The sequence below is a fragment of the Palaemon carinicauda genome, chromosome 7 (assembly GCF_036898095.1).
Source record: "Palaemon carinicauda isolate YSFRI2023 chromosome 7, ASM3689809v2, whole genome shotgun sequence".
Lineage (NCBI taxonomy): Eukaryota > Metazoa > Arthropoda > Malacostraca > Decapoda > Palaemonidae > Palaemon > Palaemon carinicauda.
Genome location: NC_090731.1, coordinates 63,591,041 through 63,607,576, shown reverse-complemented (window position 1 = coordinate 63,607,576; position 16,536 = coordinate 63,591,041). Strand labels below are relative to the sequence as shown.

Here is a 16,536-nt window from a genome sequence, read left to right as displayed (position 1 = left end):
GCCATGTGGAGGAGAGTTCTGCCTTTAATATCTCTAGGTTTTAATCTGGCCAACCTTTGTACTCGACTATTTCCCAATTGTACCTCGTCAGCCTCAAGTACAGGTTTTGCTTTTGTTAGCAAGAAAGTTAAATGCATTGCCATAGGTAGAGCGCTCTTCATATGTATGGCGTGTGCTGAGTAAGAAGAACTCATTTCATTTTGAGGGGAGATAGCTGCTTCTACTTGGCCTATGCACATGTCAAACAGACGTAGGAAACTCTCAAAATGCCATGATAAGGGAATCAAATCCTCATTTCCAGAAAGTTCATAGTCAATCAAATCAGAAAATACTTCAGTCAATGACCGAAGGAAATACATTCGCTTTGGGTCTAAAGCTTTCAGCTTCTTATCAGTCATATTAAGAGTGTGCATCCACAGCTCGATGGATAGACTAAACGCTCTGTCCATTGAATATTCAGTCCCCAACATATGAAGATGGAAACTCGTATCATTATGTTCAAGTCCCAACACTCTTGCTTTCACCAACAACGACTGCACATCTAATTCCTCAATATTATCCTTTATTTCCTCTAATTCTTCCTCAGTTTCAACTTCCTTGTAGCTTAAAAAAGCTGGAAAACTTTCAGTTTCCTTCCTGTTGGAAGGTCCATTGGCAACTCTGAAAATAGAGCCGATAGTAAAAGAATTTCAGTTTTGAGAAAATTATTTCATGTGAATACACAGATACTACTGTTCTTTTATAAAGGTGTTGAATATCAAATACTAAAATACAAACTAAAAGACCTAGAATATACTTATAAGAAGTAGTTTTGAGGTACATTGTTGTCATTAGCAAATCGTGAGAAAATATTAAGTGTATTCCAAATATTTTTGGAATTATTTAAAATAATTAAACTTCAAAGTAAGTACGTAGATAGATTTCAATCCTTAGGTCTCTTATTAACCCAGCCTTTTAAGCATTAACATTTCCAATAAATACATATTTAAATGTGAATAATCACTACACGGGGGAAAATCATAACAATTCAGACTTACCTCTCACGCATTGCTAGTCTCCAGTATTTCATAGCACTGTCTATATCCCTACTTTTGTCAAAATGTGCCGCCCCTAGGACCTGGTAGACATTGATTCTGTCTTCGGTTGTCAAAGCCATTTGGCCAAATAAATATTCCACTACCTTTATATGGCCGCCAGAGGCTGCAGCAAGTAAAGGTGTTATTCCTGGAAAGAAATCAGTGGGTTCATTATTATTGTATAGTCGCTGCAAAGATTCCGGGCAGCGAAATAAACCCCACTCCCTGATGACGTCTCAGCCAACCATGATGCCTCATTCGTTAGCAGCTGTCACAATACATCCCTCTTACAAATTTTAAGCTGTTAATGCAGGAGACAACATGATTGGCTATGACTATAGCGCTATTTACTTGCATGTATAGTTATGCTTTCAGGTACTCGAATGATCATACTTTTAAACGAAACATAGAATATTTTATGATTTTTAAGGATTAAAAATATTATAAATAATGGAGCAAATGACTTTAGGAATATTCATAAAGATTATATATAGCCTATGAGATAAGCCTTTTGTTAAAGATGATTCAAGCTCATCAATGCGGGGAGTCTGTTATTGTTAAGTGATAGCCCTATGACTCCCAACCTACAAGCAGTGACTAAACATTGGGTTTTTACCTGAACTATCAGCGTCCATATTGGCATGATTATCGATCAACATTTGGACTAACTCAAGGTGTCCTAATTCTGCACATTTGTACACTGTAGTTTTTCCTTCATGATTCTTTTTGTTCACATCAGCTCCAATACTTATGAGGTACCTCACTAATTGTATATGACCATGAATAGCTGCAGTCATCATACAAAAACCCCCTAACCTATCAGTAATTTCAATATCTGGAAAGAAAAAAAAATCTACATAAATTGGATGATGGAGATAAAAATAGACAAATCATGGGATAACTAATGGAAACTAACCATTGATCAAGTTATTACAAAAAAAAAATTTAGAGAATTATAATCTGCCTTTAGGGCAAGCCATGTAGAAGAGAGTTTTGTCTTTGACATCTCTAGGTTTTAATCTGGCCAACTTTTGTACTCGACTGTTTCCCAATTGTACCCAATTTGATGATTGAAATGGGATGAGAAATAGGCAAATCATAGGATAACTCATGGAAACTAACAATTGTTCAAGTTATTACAAAAAAAAATATTTTTAGAGCTTGGAAATAAGCCTAATTAAGTATTAATGGAAACAATTGCATTTCAGTCCATTCACCTTCTCAAGACCAGAGTGTAAAGGAACTCACCTGCTCCATGTTCTACCAAAACTTTGGTAATGGCGGGGTATCCCAGCTGACATGCTGCATTAATCGGAGTCGAGCACAATTCGTGTATGATATTAACTTGAGCCCCTTTGAACAAGAGATATTTAACAAGCACTATGTTTCCGCTTTTAACTGCACACCATAATGGACGCACCCCTTCCACATACTTGCCACGGAGGAAAACTGTAAGGAAAAAGAGTTATTCCAGCCCAAGTGTGTATTTTGCCTCTGAATTTACTGAGCCCCATTATTATTACTATTAATTACTAAGTTACATCCCGAGTTGGGAAAGCAGGATGCTATAGGCCTAGGGGCCCCAACGGGGAAAATAGCCCAGTGAGTAAAAGAAACAAGGAAAAATAAAATATTTTAAGAACCGTAATATTGAAACAATTATTTCCCATATAAACTATAAAAGCTTTAACAAAATGAGAGGAACAGACGTTAGATAGAAAAGCGTGACAGGGTCTACCCTCAGGGCCCCAACAGGCAAAATATTACAGTAAGGAAAATAAACAAGGAAAAATTAAATATATTAAGAACTATAACATGAAAATAGATATTTCCTATATAAACTATAAAAGTTTTAACAAAATAAGAGGAAGAGAAATTAGATAAAAATAGTGTGCCCGAGCGTACCCTCAAGCAAGAGAACTCTAACCCAAGACAGTGGAAGACCATGGTACAGAGGCCATGGCGCTACCAAGACACAATAGTTTAATTTTGGAGTGTCCTTCTACTAGAAGAGCTGCTAACCATAGCTAGAGAGTCTCTTCTACCCTTACCAAGAGGAAAGTAGCCACTGAACAAATGCAGTAGTTAACCTCTTGAGAGAAGAATTGTTTGAAAATTTCAACGCTGGCATATGTATGAGGAAAGAATAGGCCTGACTATTGTGTGTATGTGTAGGGAAAGATGAAATAAGTCGTAACCAGAAAGAAGGGTCCAATATAGTAAATTTTGTTCAGTCAAAGGACTCAATAACTCAATAACTCAAGAGGATATGGCACTACCCAGATTTCTGAATGTTGATAAATTTGGAGAGAAATCAAAATATGACTTGCTGCACGTTGAATGAGAGAAACAGCAATGCACAAAACTCTACGTTCTTAAAAAAGAGAAATGATAAAAGTGCAGTTATTATCATTTACAGAAATATAAATCTCTTACCTATGCCATGCTCTTCTATATCTGCATTCAGTACTTCGACGAGGTACCTGGTACAGTTAACGTGCCCATAAGTAGATGCCATAACCAAAGGTGCATGGCATTCATTCATGGAATTTTCAGTGCAAAAAGAGGCTCGACTCCTGTTGTTCCCTAGAATACTCTGAAATTATTTGTTACACTAATTAGATTGAAACCAAGGCATAAAAAATATTAATAATAATAATAATAATAATAATAATAATAATAATAATAATAATAATAATAATAATAATAACAAAAATTAATAATAATAATGATAATAATAAGGATAATAATAATAATAATAATAATAATAATAATAATGATAATAATAATAATAATAATAATAATAATAATAATAATAATAATAATAAGAAGAAGAAGAAGAAGAAGAAGAAGAATTGTAATGATATATTTAACCATTGAAGTATGGCTACCTTCTTTAATTTGATTCTATAATGAAATTCGTGAATCCTTCAAACAAAAGAAAATTATCAGGACTTGCACTTCTAGTCTTGCACCTAACATCTGTTTCTTTTGAATATAATTTCCTGATTATTCATTACAATTATATCTCTGTGAATATGCCTTATAACATTTGCCTTTGTTCTAAGCATCCGTTGTATTCAAATCTAATGTACCCTCAACCGCATGTATCTTGCTTTTGGGTACACTCGGGCACACTACTATCTATTTGTTTTTCTTCTTGTTTTGTTGAATTTTTTTATTGTTTATGTAGGAAATATTTATTCTACTGTTGTTACTGTTCTTAAAATATTCTATTTTTCCTTGCTTTCTTTCCTCAATGGGCTATTTTCCCTGTTGGGGCCCCTTGGCATATAGCATCCTGCTTTTCGAACTAGGGTTGTAGCTTAGCAATTAATAATAAGAATAACTCCAGGTATGCATGTATTCTAACACTCTTTCCTTCTTTTATCATCATCATCATCATATCCTACTACACCTATTGATGCAAAGGGCCTCGGTTAGATTTCGCCAGTCATCTGTCTTGAGCTTTTAAATCGATACTTCTCCATTCATCCTCTCCTACTTCACGCTTCTTATTCCTCAGCCATGTAGGCCTAGGTCTTACAACTCTTCTACCGTCTTGAGCAGCCTAGTTCAATGTTTGGTGAACTAGTCTCTCTTTGGGGAGTGCGAAGATTATGCCCAAATCATCTCCATCTACCCCCCCACAAATTGATCTCATCCATATAGGGCACACGAGTAATCTATTATAGTTTCATTTCAAATCTTATCCTGCGATTTAACTCCTTATATTCTTCTGAAGAATTTATTCTTAAATCTACAAAATATATTATATATTTTTTTCATTGTCATACCATGAATCATATCCACACGGTAACCAATCTCACTAAACCGATAGATGGTCTGATATTTATAAGTAATTTTAGGCGATTTGATATCCCAATTTCAGTATCTGATTTGATTTTTCAAACTTGCATATTTATATATATATATAAATATATATATATATATATATATATATATATAAATATATAAATATATATATATATATATATATATATATATATTTATATATGTATATATATAAATTTATCAGAATGTACAGGGGAATAGGCAGTTCTAGGAATATATTCATCATAAATCCCGACGTTTCGTGATCGTCATTATCACATATTCCAGGGCTACAAATAAGTACATAAATAACATTATGAAACAGCCACCTTCTCTGATCTATATATATATATATATATATATATAGATCGTGTAACAATCGGCAAACACAACAATTTCTTTCTCAAGAAAAAGGAACCCAATTTTCACATGCAAAGGATAATGAACCAGGTAATGCCTGGGTTGCCTAATTTTGACAAGATCCATATATATATATATATATATATATATTTATATATATATATATATATATATATATATTTATATATATATATATATATATATTATATGCATGAATATATATATATATATATATATATGGATAAATATCAACACAATATCGTGTTCAGATAGAAATAAATTTCTACCTCATTCTTGGGATCGAACGCTAGCCCATTCTAATGAAAGGCCAGGTAGAAACCAACCATGCCACGAGAGGCCATAAAAGAAATCAGAACCTAACGCTAGCCAGCAGTTCGAGGATTTACCTGGCGAGACATCAGTCTCTTAGCAGCAAGTTTTACCCGATATCGCGGCCCACCACGTGACACAATTGGGTAATTCATTCAAATTACCCGTAATGAGTCAATATGGATAAATATAAACACAACATCGTGTTCAAATAGAAAAAAATTTCTACTTCATACCTGGGATCAAACACTAGCCCTTTCTTATGAAAGGCCAGGTCGAAACCAACCATGCCACGAGAGGATATAAAAGAAATCGGAACCTAACGCTACCCAGCAGTTCGAGGATTTACCTGGCGAGACATCAGTCTCTTACCAGCGAGTTTTACCCGATTTCCCGGAACCCCACTTGACACAATTGGTAGTAATTCATTCAAATTACCCCTAATGAGTCAATATGGATAAATATCAACACAACATCGTGTTCAAATAGAAAAAAAATTCTACCTCATACTTGGGATCAAACGCTAGCCCCTTCTAATTAAAGGCCAGGTCGAAACCAACCATGCCAAGAGAGGCCATAAAAAAAAATCGGAACCTAACGCTACCCAGCAGTTCGAGGATTTATGGCCTCTCGTGGGATGGTTGGTTTTGACCTAGAAGGGGCTAGCGTTCGATCCCAAGTATGAGGTAGAAATTTACTTTTTATTTGAACACGATGCTGTGTTGATATTTATCCATATTGATTCATTAGGGGTAATTTGAATGAATTACTACCAATTGTGTCACGTAGTGGGCTGGGAAATCGGGTGAAACTCGCTGGTAAGAGACTGATGTCTCGCCAGGTAAATCCTCGAACTGCTGGGTAGCGTTAGGTTCCGATTTCTTTTATGACCTCTCGTGGCATGGTTGGTTTCGACCTGGCCTTTCATTAGAAGAGGCTAGCGTTCGATCGCTGGTATGAGGTAGAAATTTATTTATATATATATATATATATATATATGTTTACATATACATATATATATATATATATACATATATATATATATATATATATATATTTATATATTTATCTATATATATATATATATATATATGTATATAAAGGTATAATATATATATATATATATATATATGTATATATATATATATATATATATATATTCTTCTCAAGGTGTTCTTGGGTTTAAACACCAGCATTCTCTGCGTGCAATAAATGCCAAGACACAGACAATTGTGAGAAATTATTCTGGATTGAATTATTGATGGAAATTCACCGATGTCTATCAGAACCTTAGTTCTAAATTAAAAAAAAAAAAAGGATGTTGAATAGCTGGCATAAATCGATACCTGAGGAATGGCAATAGTTGTTTCCTACTTAAAATTAGTTCGAGAGAGAGAGAGAGAGAGAGAGAGAGAGAGAGAGAGAGAGACGGCTTCGGCTTCCATACTCTGACGTTTTCATGATTACATGCAAATATATTGCTCGCTTTCTCCCACAGTATGGATAGGTCTTACATTTCACAGAATTTATTACGCAATACGTCAATGTTTTGAAACTGTCTGGCACAAGAATGGTGATATTGTTTTCTTGATTTACCTTAATATTTCTTAATTCCTGAAATGATTCTACTTTATTCGTATTGCTCTTTATCATCATCATCATCATCTCTTGGGCCCATTGACGCAAAGGGCTTTAGTTAGATTTCGCTGTTATCAATACTTCTCCATCCATCATCTCCTACTTTATGCTTCATTGTCCTCAGCCATGTAAGCTGGGTCTTCCAACTCTTCCAGTGCCTTGTGGAGACTAGCTGAAAGTTTGGTGTACTTGGGGAGTGCGAAGAGCATGCCTAAACCTTCTGCCCCCATGATCTCATCCAAATATGGCACTTAAGTAATCTCAGTGTCTACTTTTTATTATACCCTATCGACTCCTTCATGGCTATCCGGGCGTTGTCTCCACGTTACCAAATGTCCTTCTCTGGAGAGGTTAAAGTCCTACCGCTCCCATTTACCCCTTCTAATCCCTGCGTCCGAATGTTTCCTATGGCAATATACTGGACCTTTATGAGGATTATCCTATACTACTGAGTTTCCGCATTTTCTAATCAATTTGTATTCTTTTTTTATTTAACTACCTATCCTCACAAATTTTATTTCGTAGAGGCTTACATACACACACACAAACACACACACACACACACACACATATATATATATATATATATATATATTGTACCAACTGTGTGTCTCACAATTGTACATAATTCCTTTTGCATTTATTATGCCTGTATCTTCGCTCTTCCCTCGCACTAACAGAACATGAAAATTCATGTCTGCTGTTTCCTCTGTAACATTGTCTGTCTTGTTAACTTGTTATGCCCTGTTGCCTTGAGGTTTTGTATATAAAGGAGAGTGTTCTATAACAATATAACTCAGTTGATTGCATCCTGCCTTTGAGTTCACAACCCTCTCTCGGCTCGTCACATTGGTGACCCCGGAAGTCGACTCGCTCCCCACTGCCTTCCACCCCCACCTCCCTCGCCCCTCCATCGTTGGTACTATGACGGAGACGGACTCTACTACAGCAGTTGGCGCTGCGGCTGCCCCATTGAAACTTTCACCATTCGCCAACGGAGAGGCGTTTGCTTGGTTTCAGCGCGCAGAAATCCACTTTCGTATCAGGGACGGTACTCGCTCAACCACCAAAGCGGATAATGTTCTCGCAGCGATACCCGAGAACACCTTCCCAGAAATATCCGACTGGCTTTGTGAACAAGGAGACACCCCAATAGCGTATGACGCCCACAAATTATACCTTCTGCAGCAGTACTCGCCGTCGCCAGCCGCCCGTATAGAAAAGCTTTTTCAGCTCTCGCAACAACCGTTGCGGGACCAAAGGGCTTCGCTTTCCCTCAGGGAAATGACCAGTATCGCTCGCCTTCAACCTGCCGCAGACGGCTCTCCTCGTGAGGTGAACCTACTTCGTGCCCTTTGGATACACCGTTTACCCGAACCTGTTACGCGCTGCCATACCCGATGTCGATAGTTTACCCATAAAGGACTTGATGACCAAAGCCGACGCCCTTATGGACAGCCACTTCAAGACCTCCATCAACGCCTCCACCCCTAACGACGAGGATGCCTATTCAACGTCAACCGAAGCTGACATGAATGCCGTAGGACATACACGCCTACCCTGTGACGTGCCGAAGCGGCGACAAAGCCGCCCACCACCCACCAATCGCTCGCGCCCCAACGAACGACTTCTACAGCCACTTACTACCTCCCATCCGCCGCAGTTTTGCTACTACCACTTCAGATTCGGGGCAACCGCGAAGAAATGTGCCAAGGATTGTCAATGGCCAAAAAACGTGTAAGTAGGCCATCGCTTGTGGCGGTGGCCTCCCATGTTTCTAATCTTTTCTTTTTACAGGATGCAGGAACGGGCGTGCGATTTTTGGTAGACACGGGTTCTTGTCGTTCTCTTTTGCCAAGGAAACTCTTCAAGGCACGACGTAGTCTGTCTACATCTGCCGACGTCCGCTTAGTAGCTGCCAACGGATCTGCGATACTCACCTACGGTTACGAGAACCTCACATTATCGTTCGGAAACGGTAAATTCAATTGGAAGAGTCTCATTGCTGACGTCACAATGCCAGTCCTCGGTGCGGATTTCCTCTCTCATTTCCACCTTCTGGTCGATGTCGCCCACCGACGATTGGTCAACGCAGACTCGTACTTGTCGACACCTCTTCAACCCACCCCCTCTAACCTCGCTCTCCACATCAGCGCACCCACGGATGCCTACGCCCACCTCCTCACGTCATACCCGGAAGTTTTCCGTCCAGAACTTTGCCAAACGCCCACGGTTCCTGCCAAGCACGGTATTTATCACCATATCAAGACGGCGGGACCCCCAGTCTTCGCAAAATTCAGACGTCTGGCACCGGAACGATTGGCAGCCACCAAACAGACGTTCGCCGAAATGGAGAAAATGGGCCTTTGCCAAAAAGGCCTCCAGCCCATGGTCGTCACCCTTACACATCGTTCTGAATAAAGACGGCTCCCTCCGTCTGTGCGGGGATTACAAGCGCCTGAACATGCAAACAGAACCGGATCACTACCCCCTCCCAAACATTGCCGATGTGACCTCCTACCTGCACAAAGCGAAGGTTTTCTCTACGCTTGACCTCCTGAAGGGGTATTATCAGGTGCCTATGAACCCAGAAGACATCCCCAAAACCGCCATCACCACTCTGTTTGGTACATACACCTTCAATTACTCTTGTTTTGGCCTTCGTAATGCTGTGGCAACGTTACAATGTCTCATGGATGGCATCTTAGGGGACCACCCTTTCTGTGTATGTTATGTGGACGACATACTTGTGTTCTCCTCCTCAAAAGAGGAACACCTCCGTCACCTGCGCATCGTGCTTGACCGCCTGCAACAAAACGGCCTTGTAGTCCGGTACGACAAGTGTACCTTTGGCACCAACGAAGTGTCGTTCTTAGGGCACCGTATCACTCCTGAAGGAGTCCATCCCCTCCCTGAGAAGGTAGCAGCCGTTCAGAATTTCCCCGCGCCCCTCGACCGTCAAAGCTCTGCAGGGAATTCTTGGGCATGATCAACTATTATCACTGTTTTCTGCCAGCCATTGTCGCCACTCTTGCTCCCCTCTACGCCTCCCTCAAGGGCAAGCCAAAGGACCTGAAGTGGGGTCCCCTTCAAGAAGCAGCCTTCTGCAATGCAAAGAAGACCCTATCAAGTGCTGCGGCTCTCACTTTTCCTATCCCACACGCCCCTCTCCTTCTCTCCACCGATGCCAGCGACGTCCCTATTGGTGCAGTACTCGAGCAGGTGGTCAAAGGCTCGCCCCGCCCAATGGCCTTCTTCAGCAGAAAACTGTCCAAGGCAGAATCGGGTTATTCTACCTTCGATCAAGAATTGCTGGTGGTGCACTTGGCTGTCCGTCACTTTCGCCAATTTCTTAGAAGGTACGCCCTTCGTCATTCGCACAGACCACATGCCTCTGGTGCACGCCTTCACTCGACAGTCTGACGCCTGGTCCGCCCGTCAACGCCGACATCTCTCCGCCGTGGCTGAATACAATTGTACCCTTCAATACGTCCCTGGGAAAATGAATCCTGTTGCCGATGCCCTGTCAAGAAACACGTTGGCTGCCGTTCAACTGGGATTGGATTACAACGCCCTGGCTGAAGCCCAACGACAGGATCCAGAGTATCAAGCTTGTAGGACATCCTGCACGTCCCTCCGTTGGGAAGATATTCCCCTCGAAGACTCCAACACCACCCTCCTCTGAGACGTCAGTACTGGTAGACCGCGACCTTGGATTCCTGCTCCCATGCGCCGACAGGTGTTTGATTTTATCCACGGCCTTTCACATCCCTTGTGCCGTTCTACTGCACAGCTGCTGAAGGCAAAGTTCATTTGGCACGGCATTTCTAAGGATGCTAAGGATTGGGTCCGCGCCTGTACTTCTTGCTAAACTTTCAAAGTACATCGACACACGGATTCAGGAGTGGGCACCTTTCCTCAACCTCAGCGTCGTTTCGCACACATTCACGTCGACATTGTAGGCCCCCTACCCACATCACAAGGACATCGTTACCTGTTTACCGTCATCGACCGCTCCACTCGTTGGCCTGAAGCCATTCCCATGGAAACTGCAACATCCGCCTCATGTACATCTGCGTTACTCTCTGGATGGATTGCAAGATTTGGTATCCATGAGCATATTACTTCTGACAGGGGAACCACTTTCACTTCTCAATTGTGGACGTCATTAGCGAATCTCCTGGGCATCACCCTATATCTGACAAACTGCCTACAACCCCGCTGCCAATGGAATGGTTGAACGTATTCATCGCACCCTCAAAGCAGCTTTGATGTCCCGCTGCAAGGATTCTAACTGGTTTACTCAGCTTCCCTGGGTCCTCCTGGGAATAAGGACCACCCCTAAAGACGCCCTCGACGTCTCGGCAGCTGAAATGGGTGTATGGCGACCCGTTGGTCGTCCCTGCCGAATTTTTTCCTTCTACAACCTCCTCCGACGATCTCCAGCGCATACGTCACGTCGTGGGAAAATTTACTCCATGCCGCCAGACTTACAAGCCCCCAGCGAAGCATCACAAACCAACGGACTTGCACTCTGCAACGCACGTCTTCCTGCGCAACGACACTAGCAAGCCACCACTAACGCCCCCTTACACAGGCCCTTTCCTTGTGATCCGACGCAGTCCGAAAGCATTCCTACTAAACATTCGGGGCAAAGAAGACTGGGTCTCCATTGATCGTCTAAAACCTGCTTATCTTCTGCCAGAGGACCCGCCTACAGTTCGCCTCTCCAGATCAGGGCGCCCTATTTAACATGTACGGTATGTCATTTTTAGGGGGGGAGCCATGTACCAACCGGGTTTCACACATTTGTACATAATTCCTTTTGCATATATCATGCTTGTATCTTCGCTCTTCCCTCGCACTAAACGAACATGAAAATTCATGTCTGCTGTTTCCTCTGTAACATTGTCTGTCTTGTTAACTTTTTATGTCCTGTTGCCTTGAGGATTTGTATATAAAGGAGTGTGTTCTATAACAATATAATTCAGTTGATTGCATCCTGCCTTTGAGTTCACAACCCTCTCTTGGCTCGTCACAATATATATATATATATATATATATTTATATATATATATATGTATATATATATACTGTACAATATATACACACACACATATATATATATATATATATACTGTACAATGTATACCTACATATATATATATATATATATATACTGTACAATGTATACACACACACACATATATATATATATATATATATGTATGTATATATATATATATATATATATTTATATATATATATGTGTATATATATATATATATATATATGTATATATATGTATATGTGTGTGTGTATTTGTGTCTGTGTAAGAGAGAGAGAGAGAGAGAGAGAGAGAGAGAGACAGACAGACAGAGAGTGAAAGAGGGAGAGAAAGTATACATTTATATATATATATATATATATATATGTGTGTGTGTGTGTATGTATGTATGTATGTATACATATATATGTATATGTTTATATATATATATATATATATATACATATGTATGTATGTATACATATAGATGTATATATATATATATATGCATGTATGTATGTATACATATATATATATATATATATATAAACATACATAAAGAGAGAGAGAGAGAGAGAGAGAGAGAGAGAGAGAGAGATCCTGTGTAAATGTAGGTACATAAACAATAAGTGCCAAATATACATGGGTTACACAAAGAATTATCGACGACAATTAAACTTATTATCTATCATTGACACTTTTTTTTCTATATATATTCACATGCCTTTTTTCCATTGACTTAGTTCAAGCTTTGAAATTTACCTTGAATATTTTTTTTAGGTTTGGCACGTTTTTATCTTCAAATATATGATACTGTTCCTTGAGTGTCATACCTGATGATTATATAAATAGGTTTCCTAGTCTTCGTAAGAATTTATTAAAACAAATAAAGTAGATGATAGTTTTCGGTCCTGAATGTTATATTGATAACGATATTCCTGCACATCTTACTTATATTAAAAATACGTCACAATTCGTTATTTGTATAAGTAAATTGATTTAGAGGCTAAATTTTTGTTTACATTATTAATGAAAGAAAAAATATCTACATTACAAAATAAATAAAAACTGAATGAATAATTACGTTACAAAAGAAAGAAAAGAATGAATGGATTTTTACATTGAAAATGAAAGAGAAGCATTAATGATTCCAGAGATATACATAAATTAGATACTATACATTATAACTCCTCTTCATCAGATGATTCTAGATTTATAACAAAAGGCGTTTCAAAATTTTTCTAACATATATAACGGGTCTTTGGTTTGCCTTATCTTTATCAAAGTACTTCACGATCTTAAAAACTATTTCTTGAGCCTGTTGATGAAGGCTTAAGCGAGTACGAGGACTTCCTTCCATGTTCTTTGTAGGGCGACATACTTCCTAATGACTGTTTTGAATTGGTTGCCAGAATATTTCCACTGGATTATCGAATACAAGGCATAAAATAAACGTTTTCACCCAAAATTATCGTACACACTTTCAAAATAATTATTACTGAGCAACATAAATTACTTATTTCAAGGCATTTTAGTATAACAGTTAAATTAAACACACACAAACTACATACACACACACATACACACACACACACACACACACACATATATATATATATATATATATATATATTATATATATATATGTGTGTGTGTGTGTGTGTGTGTGTATGCATGTTGAGATACTACCACTATATTCAAACCATTCGGTGGTGGCCGCTGAGAAGAGCTCTTTCCAAGAAGGTATCGTGTTCGAGCATAAACATTTAGTTCATTTTTCCTTGAAAGAATCACTTTGAAAACCACAATAAAGGCAGATTAGGAGATTAACACTAATACAGGGGGCGAGTATCTAACTTTCCTTTACCCTTTCCTTACAACTGTACTTGCTGGCAGAAGATCGACAACAATAATAGCTTGCTTAATTTCTTTTCTTGAAGGCACACACACATGCTATATATATATATATATATATGTATGTATATATATATATATATATATACATATATATATATATATATATATATATAATTATATATATATATATATATATATATATATAAATATATATATACACATATATGTACATATATACATATATATATATATATATATGTATATATATATATATATATATATGTATATATATATAATATATATATATAGATAGATATATATATATATACAGTAGAGGGGCTTGAGTGTCTCAATGATGGGCTGGGCAATGGCGGTGGGGTAGTTTATCCACCCTGGCAGGCTCAACCATACCGCTAAGGCCAGTTCTGAGAGACCAGACCAAGACTGGACCCCTATAGGCCTTCTCCTTTATCTAAGATAGGCAAAGGCTAGGAGAAGCAAAACTCCAAAATCAAACCAAACAAGACCCCAACGGCGGAGCTTCCCAGCGCCGGCGGAAGAGGGCAATGCCTGTCGGGCAGGCAACAAGGCGGGCCTTGACATAACAAGAACCCGGCAGCTCGATGCAACCAACATCGGAGAAGCCGCCTGTCTCATATGTCTTGAGCCGCGGTGAAAACGGTGTGGGCCAAGTGTGTGTTCGTGGCCGATGCAAAGCCACGACCACCCAAAACAATATACCCAGCTACTGGCATTCTGTCGTTTCCTCCACCCTTCTTCATCTCTTTCTCACCATCATCATCATCATCACCACCACCAAGTCCTGAGGCGACAGCACCGTGGGTGAAGGGGGCAGGCCTGGATAGCTGGAAGCCCTTAGCCCACGACTGCACTCAGGCGGCGAGTCTAAGATTCAGTCGCTCTCTGGTGACAGTGCCGTGACACCAGAGTCGGCAGCTGGACCTGTGACTGGGCTGGCCTATTGAGGACACCGCAGCCCACCCCACATGGGGAGGCCCCTAGAAAAGGTGGGGTAAACATCGGACACGGCAAACCCGTCTGGTCAGCTCACCGTGGCTGGCGGACATCCCACTAATGCGGTCGAAACAACAAGAAAAAAATATTAACCTTAGGTGCGTGGAACATCCGCACCCTCCAAGACGTGACGTACACCAACTGCCCGGAACGACGTACAGTCCTCGTCTGCAAGGAGCTAGCCCGCTTCAATGTTGATGTGGCGGCTCTTAGCGAGACCAGACTACCCAAAGAGGGCAACATCAGGGAAGCTGGAACAGGCTACACCATCTTCTGGAAAGGCAAGGCCCTAGAGGAGCCTCGCATCCACGGTGTCGGCTTCGCCATCCATTCCCAGCTAGTGCAGCAGCACAACCTCGCTCCCAAGGCCATCAGTGAGCGCCTGATGACTGTCCGCATCCCCATTACGCGGGACAGACACCTCACCCTGATCTCTGTCTACGCCCCGACTATGACCTCAACCGATGATGACAAAGCTGCCTTCTACACCCAGCTCGACTGCACCATCCAGGCAGTGCCCGCCAATGACAAGCTCATTGTGCTTAGCGACTTCAATGCCCGAGTAGGCAAAGACCATCGCCTGTGGGAGGGAATCATCGGCCGCCATGGCATTGGAAATTGCAACGCCAATGGCCAACTCCTACTGGGTCTGTGTGCAGAACACCAACTTGTGGTAACCAACACCATCTTCCAGTTACCAAAACGACAAAAGACCACATGGAGACACCCACGGTCTAAACACTGGCACACCCTGGACTACGTCCTGACCAGAGCCAGAGACCGAGGGAGACGTCCGCATCACCCGATCCATGCTGGGAGCGGACGACTGCTGGACGGACCACAGACTCCTCATCTCCCGACTCTCCGTGACGACCCTATGACCACCCAAAAGGGCACCTGACAGCGTACCACACCAACGCTTTGATTGTAGTAAGCTCCGCAACCCACAGGTGGCTCAGAACTACAAGGAGGCCTGCGAACAACACCTCGCAGACCCCGTGGGTCAGGCCACTGTTGAGCACCACTGGACCACACTCAGAAACGCCATGGCCCGTGCTGCGGAGGAAACACTAGGCTACACCACCTAGAAACGGCAGGATTGGTTTGATGAGAATGATGCTATCATCTCTCTTCTCATTGAAACCAAACGACAAGTACGCCTGACTTTGAAAAACCAACCAAAAGCAGCTAACAAATGTCCTCACAAGGTGGCTGAAGCTGGTTGCCAAAGAGGGATCCGTGAAGCCCAAAACACCTGGTGGCAAAGAAAAGCTGCAGAAATACAGAGTTTCGCTGACCAACATGACCTGCGCAGCTTCTATGCAGCAACAAAGGAAATATTCGGTCCCACACGGTCAT

At 40.6% G+C, this 16,536-nt stretch overlaps 1 protein-coding gene across 1 annotated transcript in view; it reads right to left on the bottom strand.

Annotated features, from left to right (window-relative positions):
* The window catches only part of LOC137644326 (protein fem-1 homolog A-like), a 16,181-nt gene extending 397 nt beyond the window's left edge, over positions 1-15,784 (bottom strand). The window contains exons 1-6 of the mRNA XM_068377315.1: positions 15,650-15,784; positions 3,513-3,672; positions 2,325-2,429; positions 1,693-1,911; positions 1,038-1,224; positions 1-660 (exon numbers count right to left, since the gene is read on the bottom strand). The exon at positions 1-660 is cut by the window's left edge and continues 397 nt beyond it. Of these exons, the coding sequence (XP_068233416.1) occupies positions 1-660; positions 1,038-1,224; positions 1,693-1,911; positions 2,325-2,429; positions 3,513-3,672; positions 15,650-15,784 (1,466 nt within the window). The remainder of the gene's footprint in view (positions 661-1,037; positions 1,225-1,692; positions 1,912-2,324; positions 2,430-3,512; positions 3,673-15,649) is intronic.
* Positions 15,785-16,536: the final 752 nt, after the last annotated feature.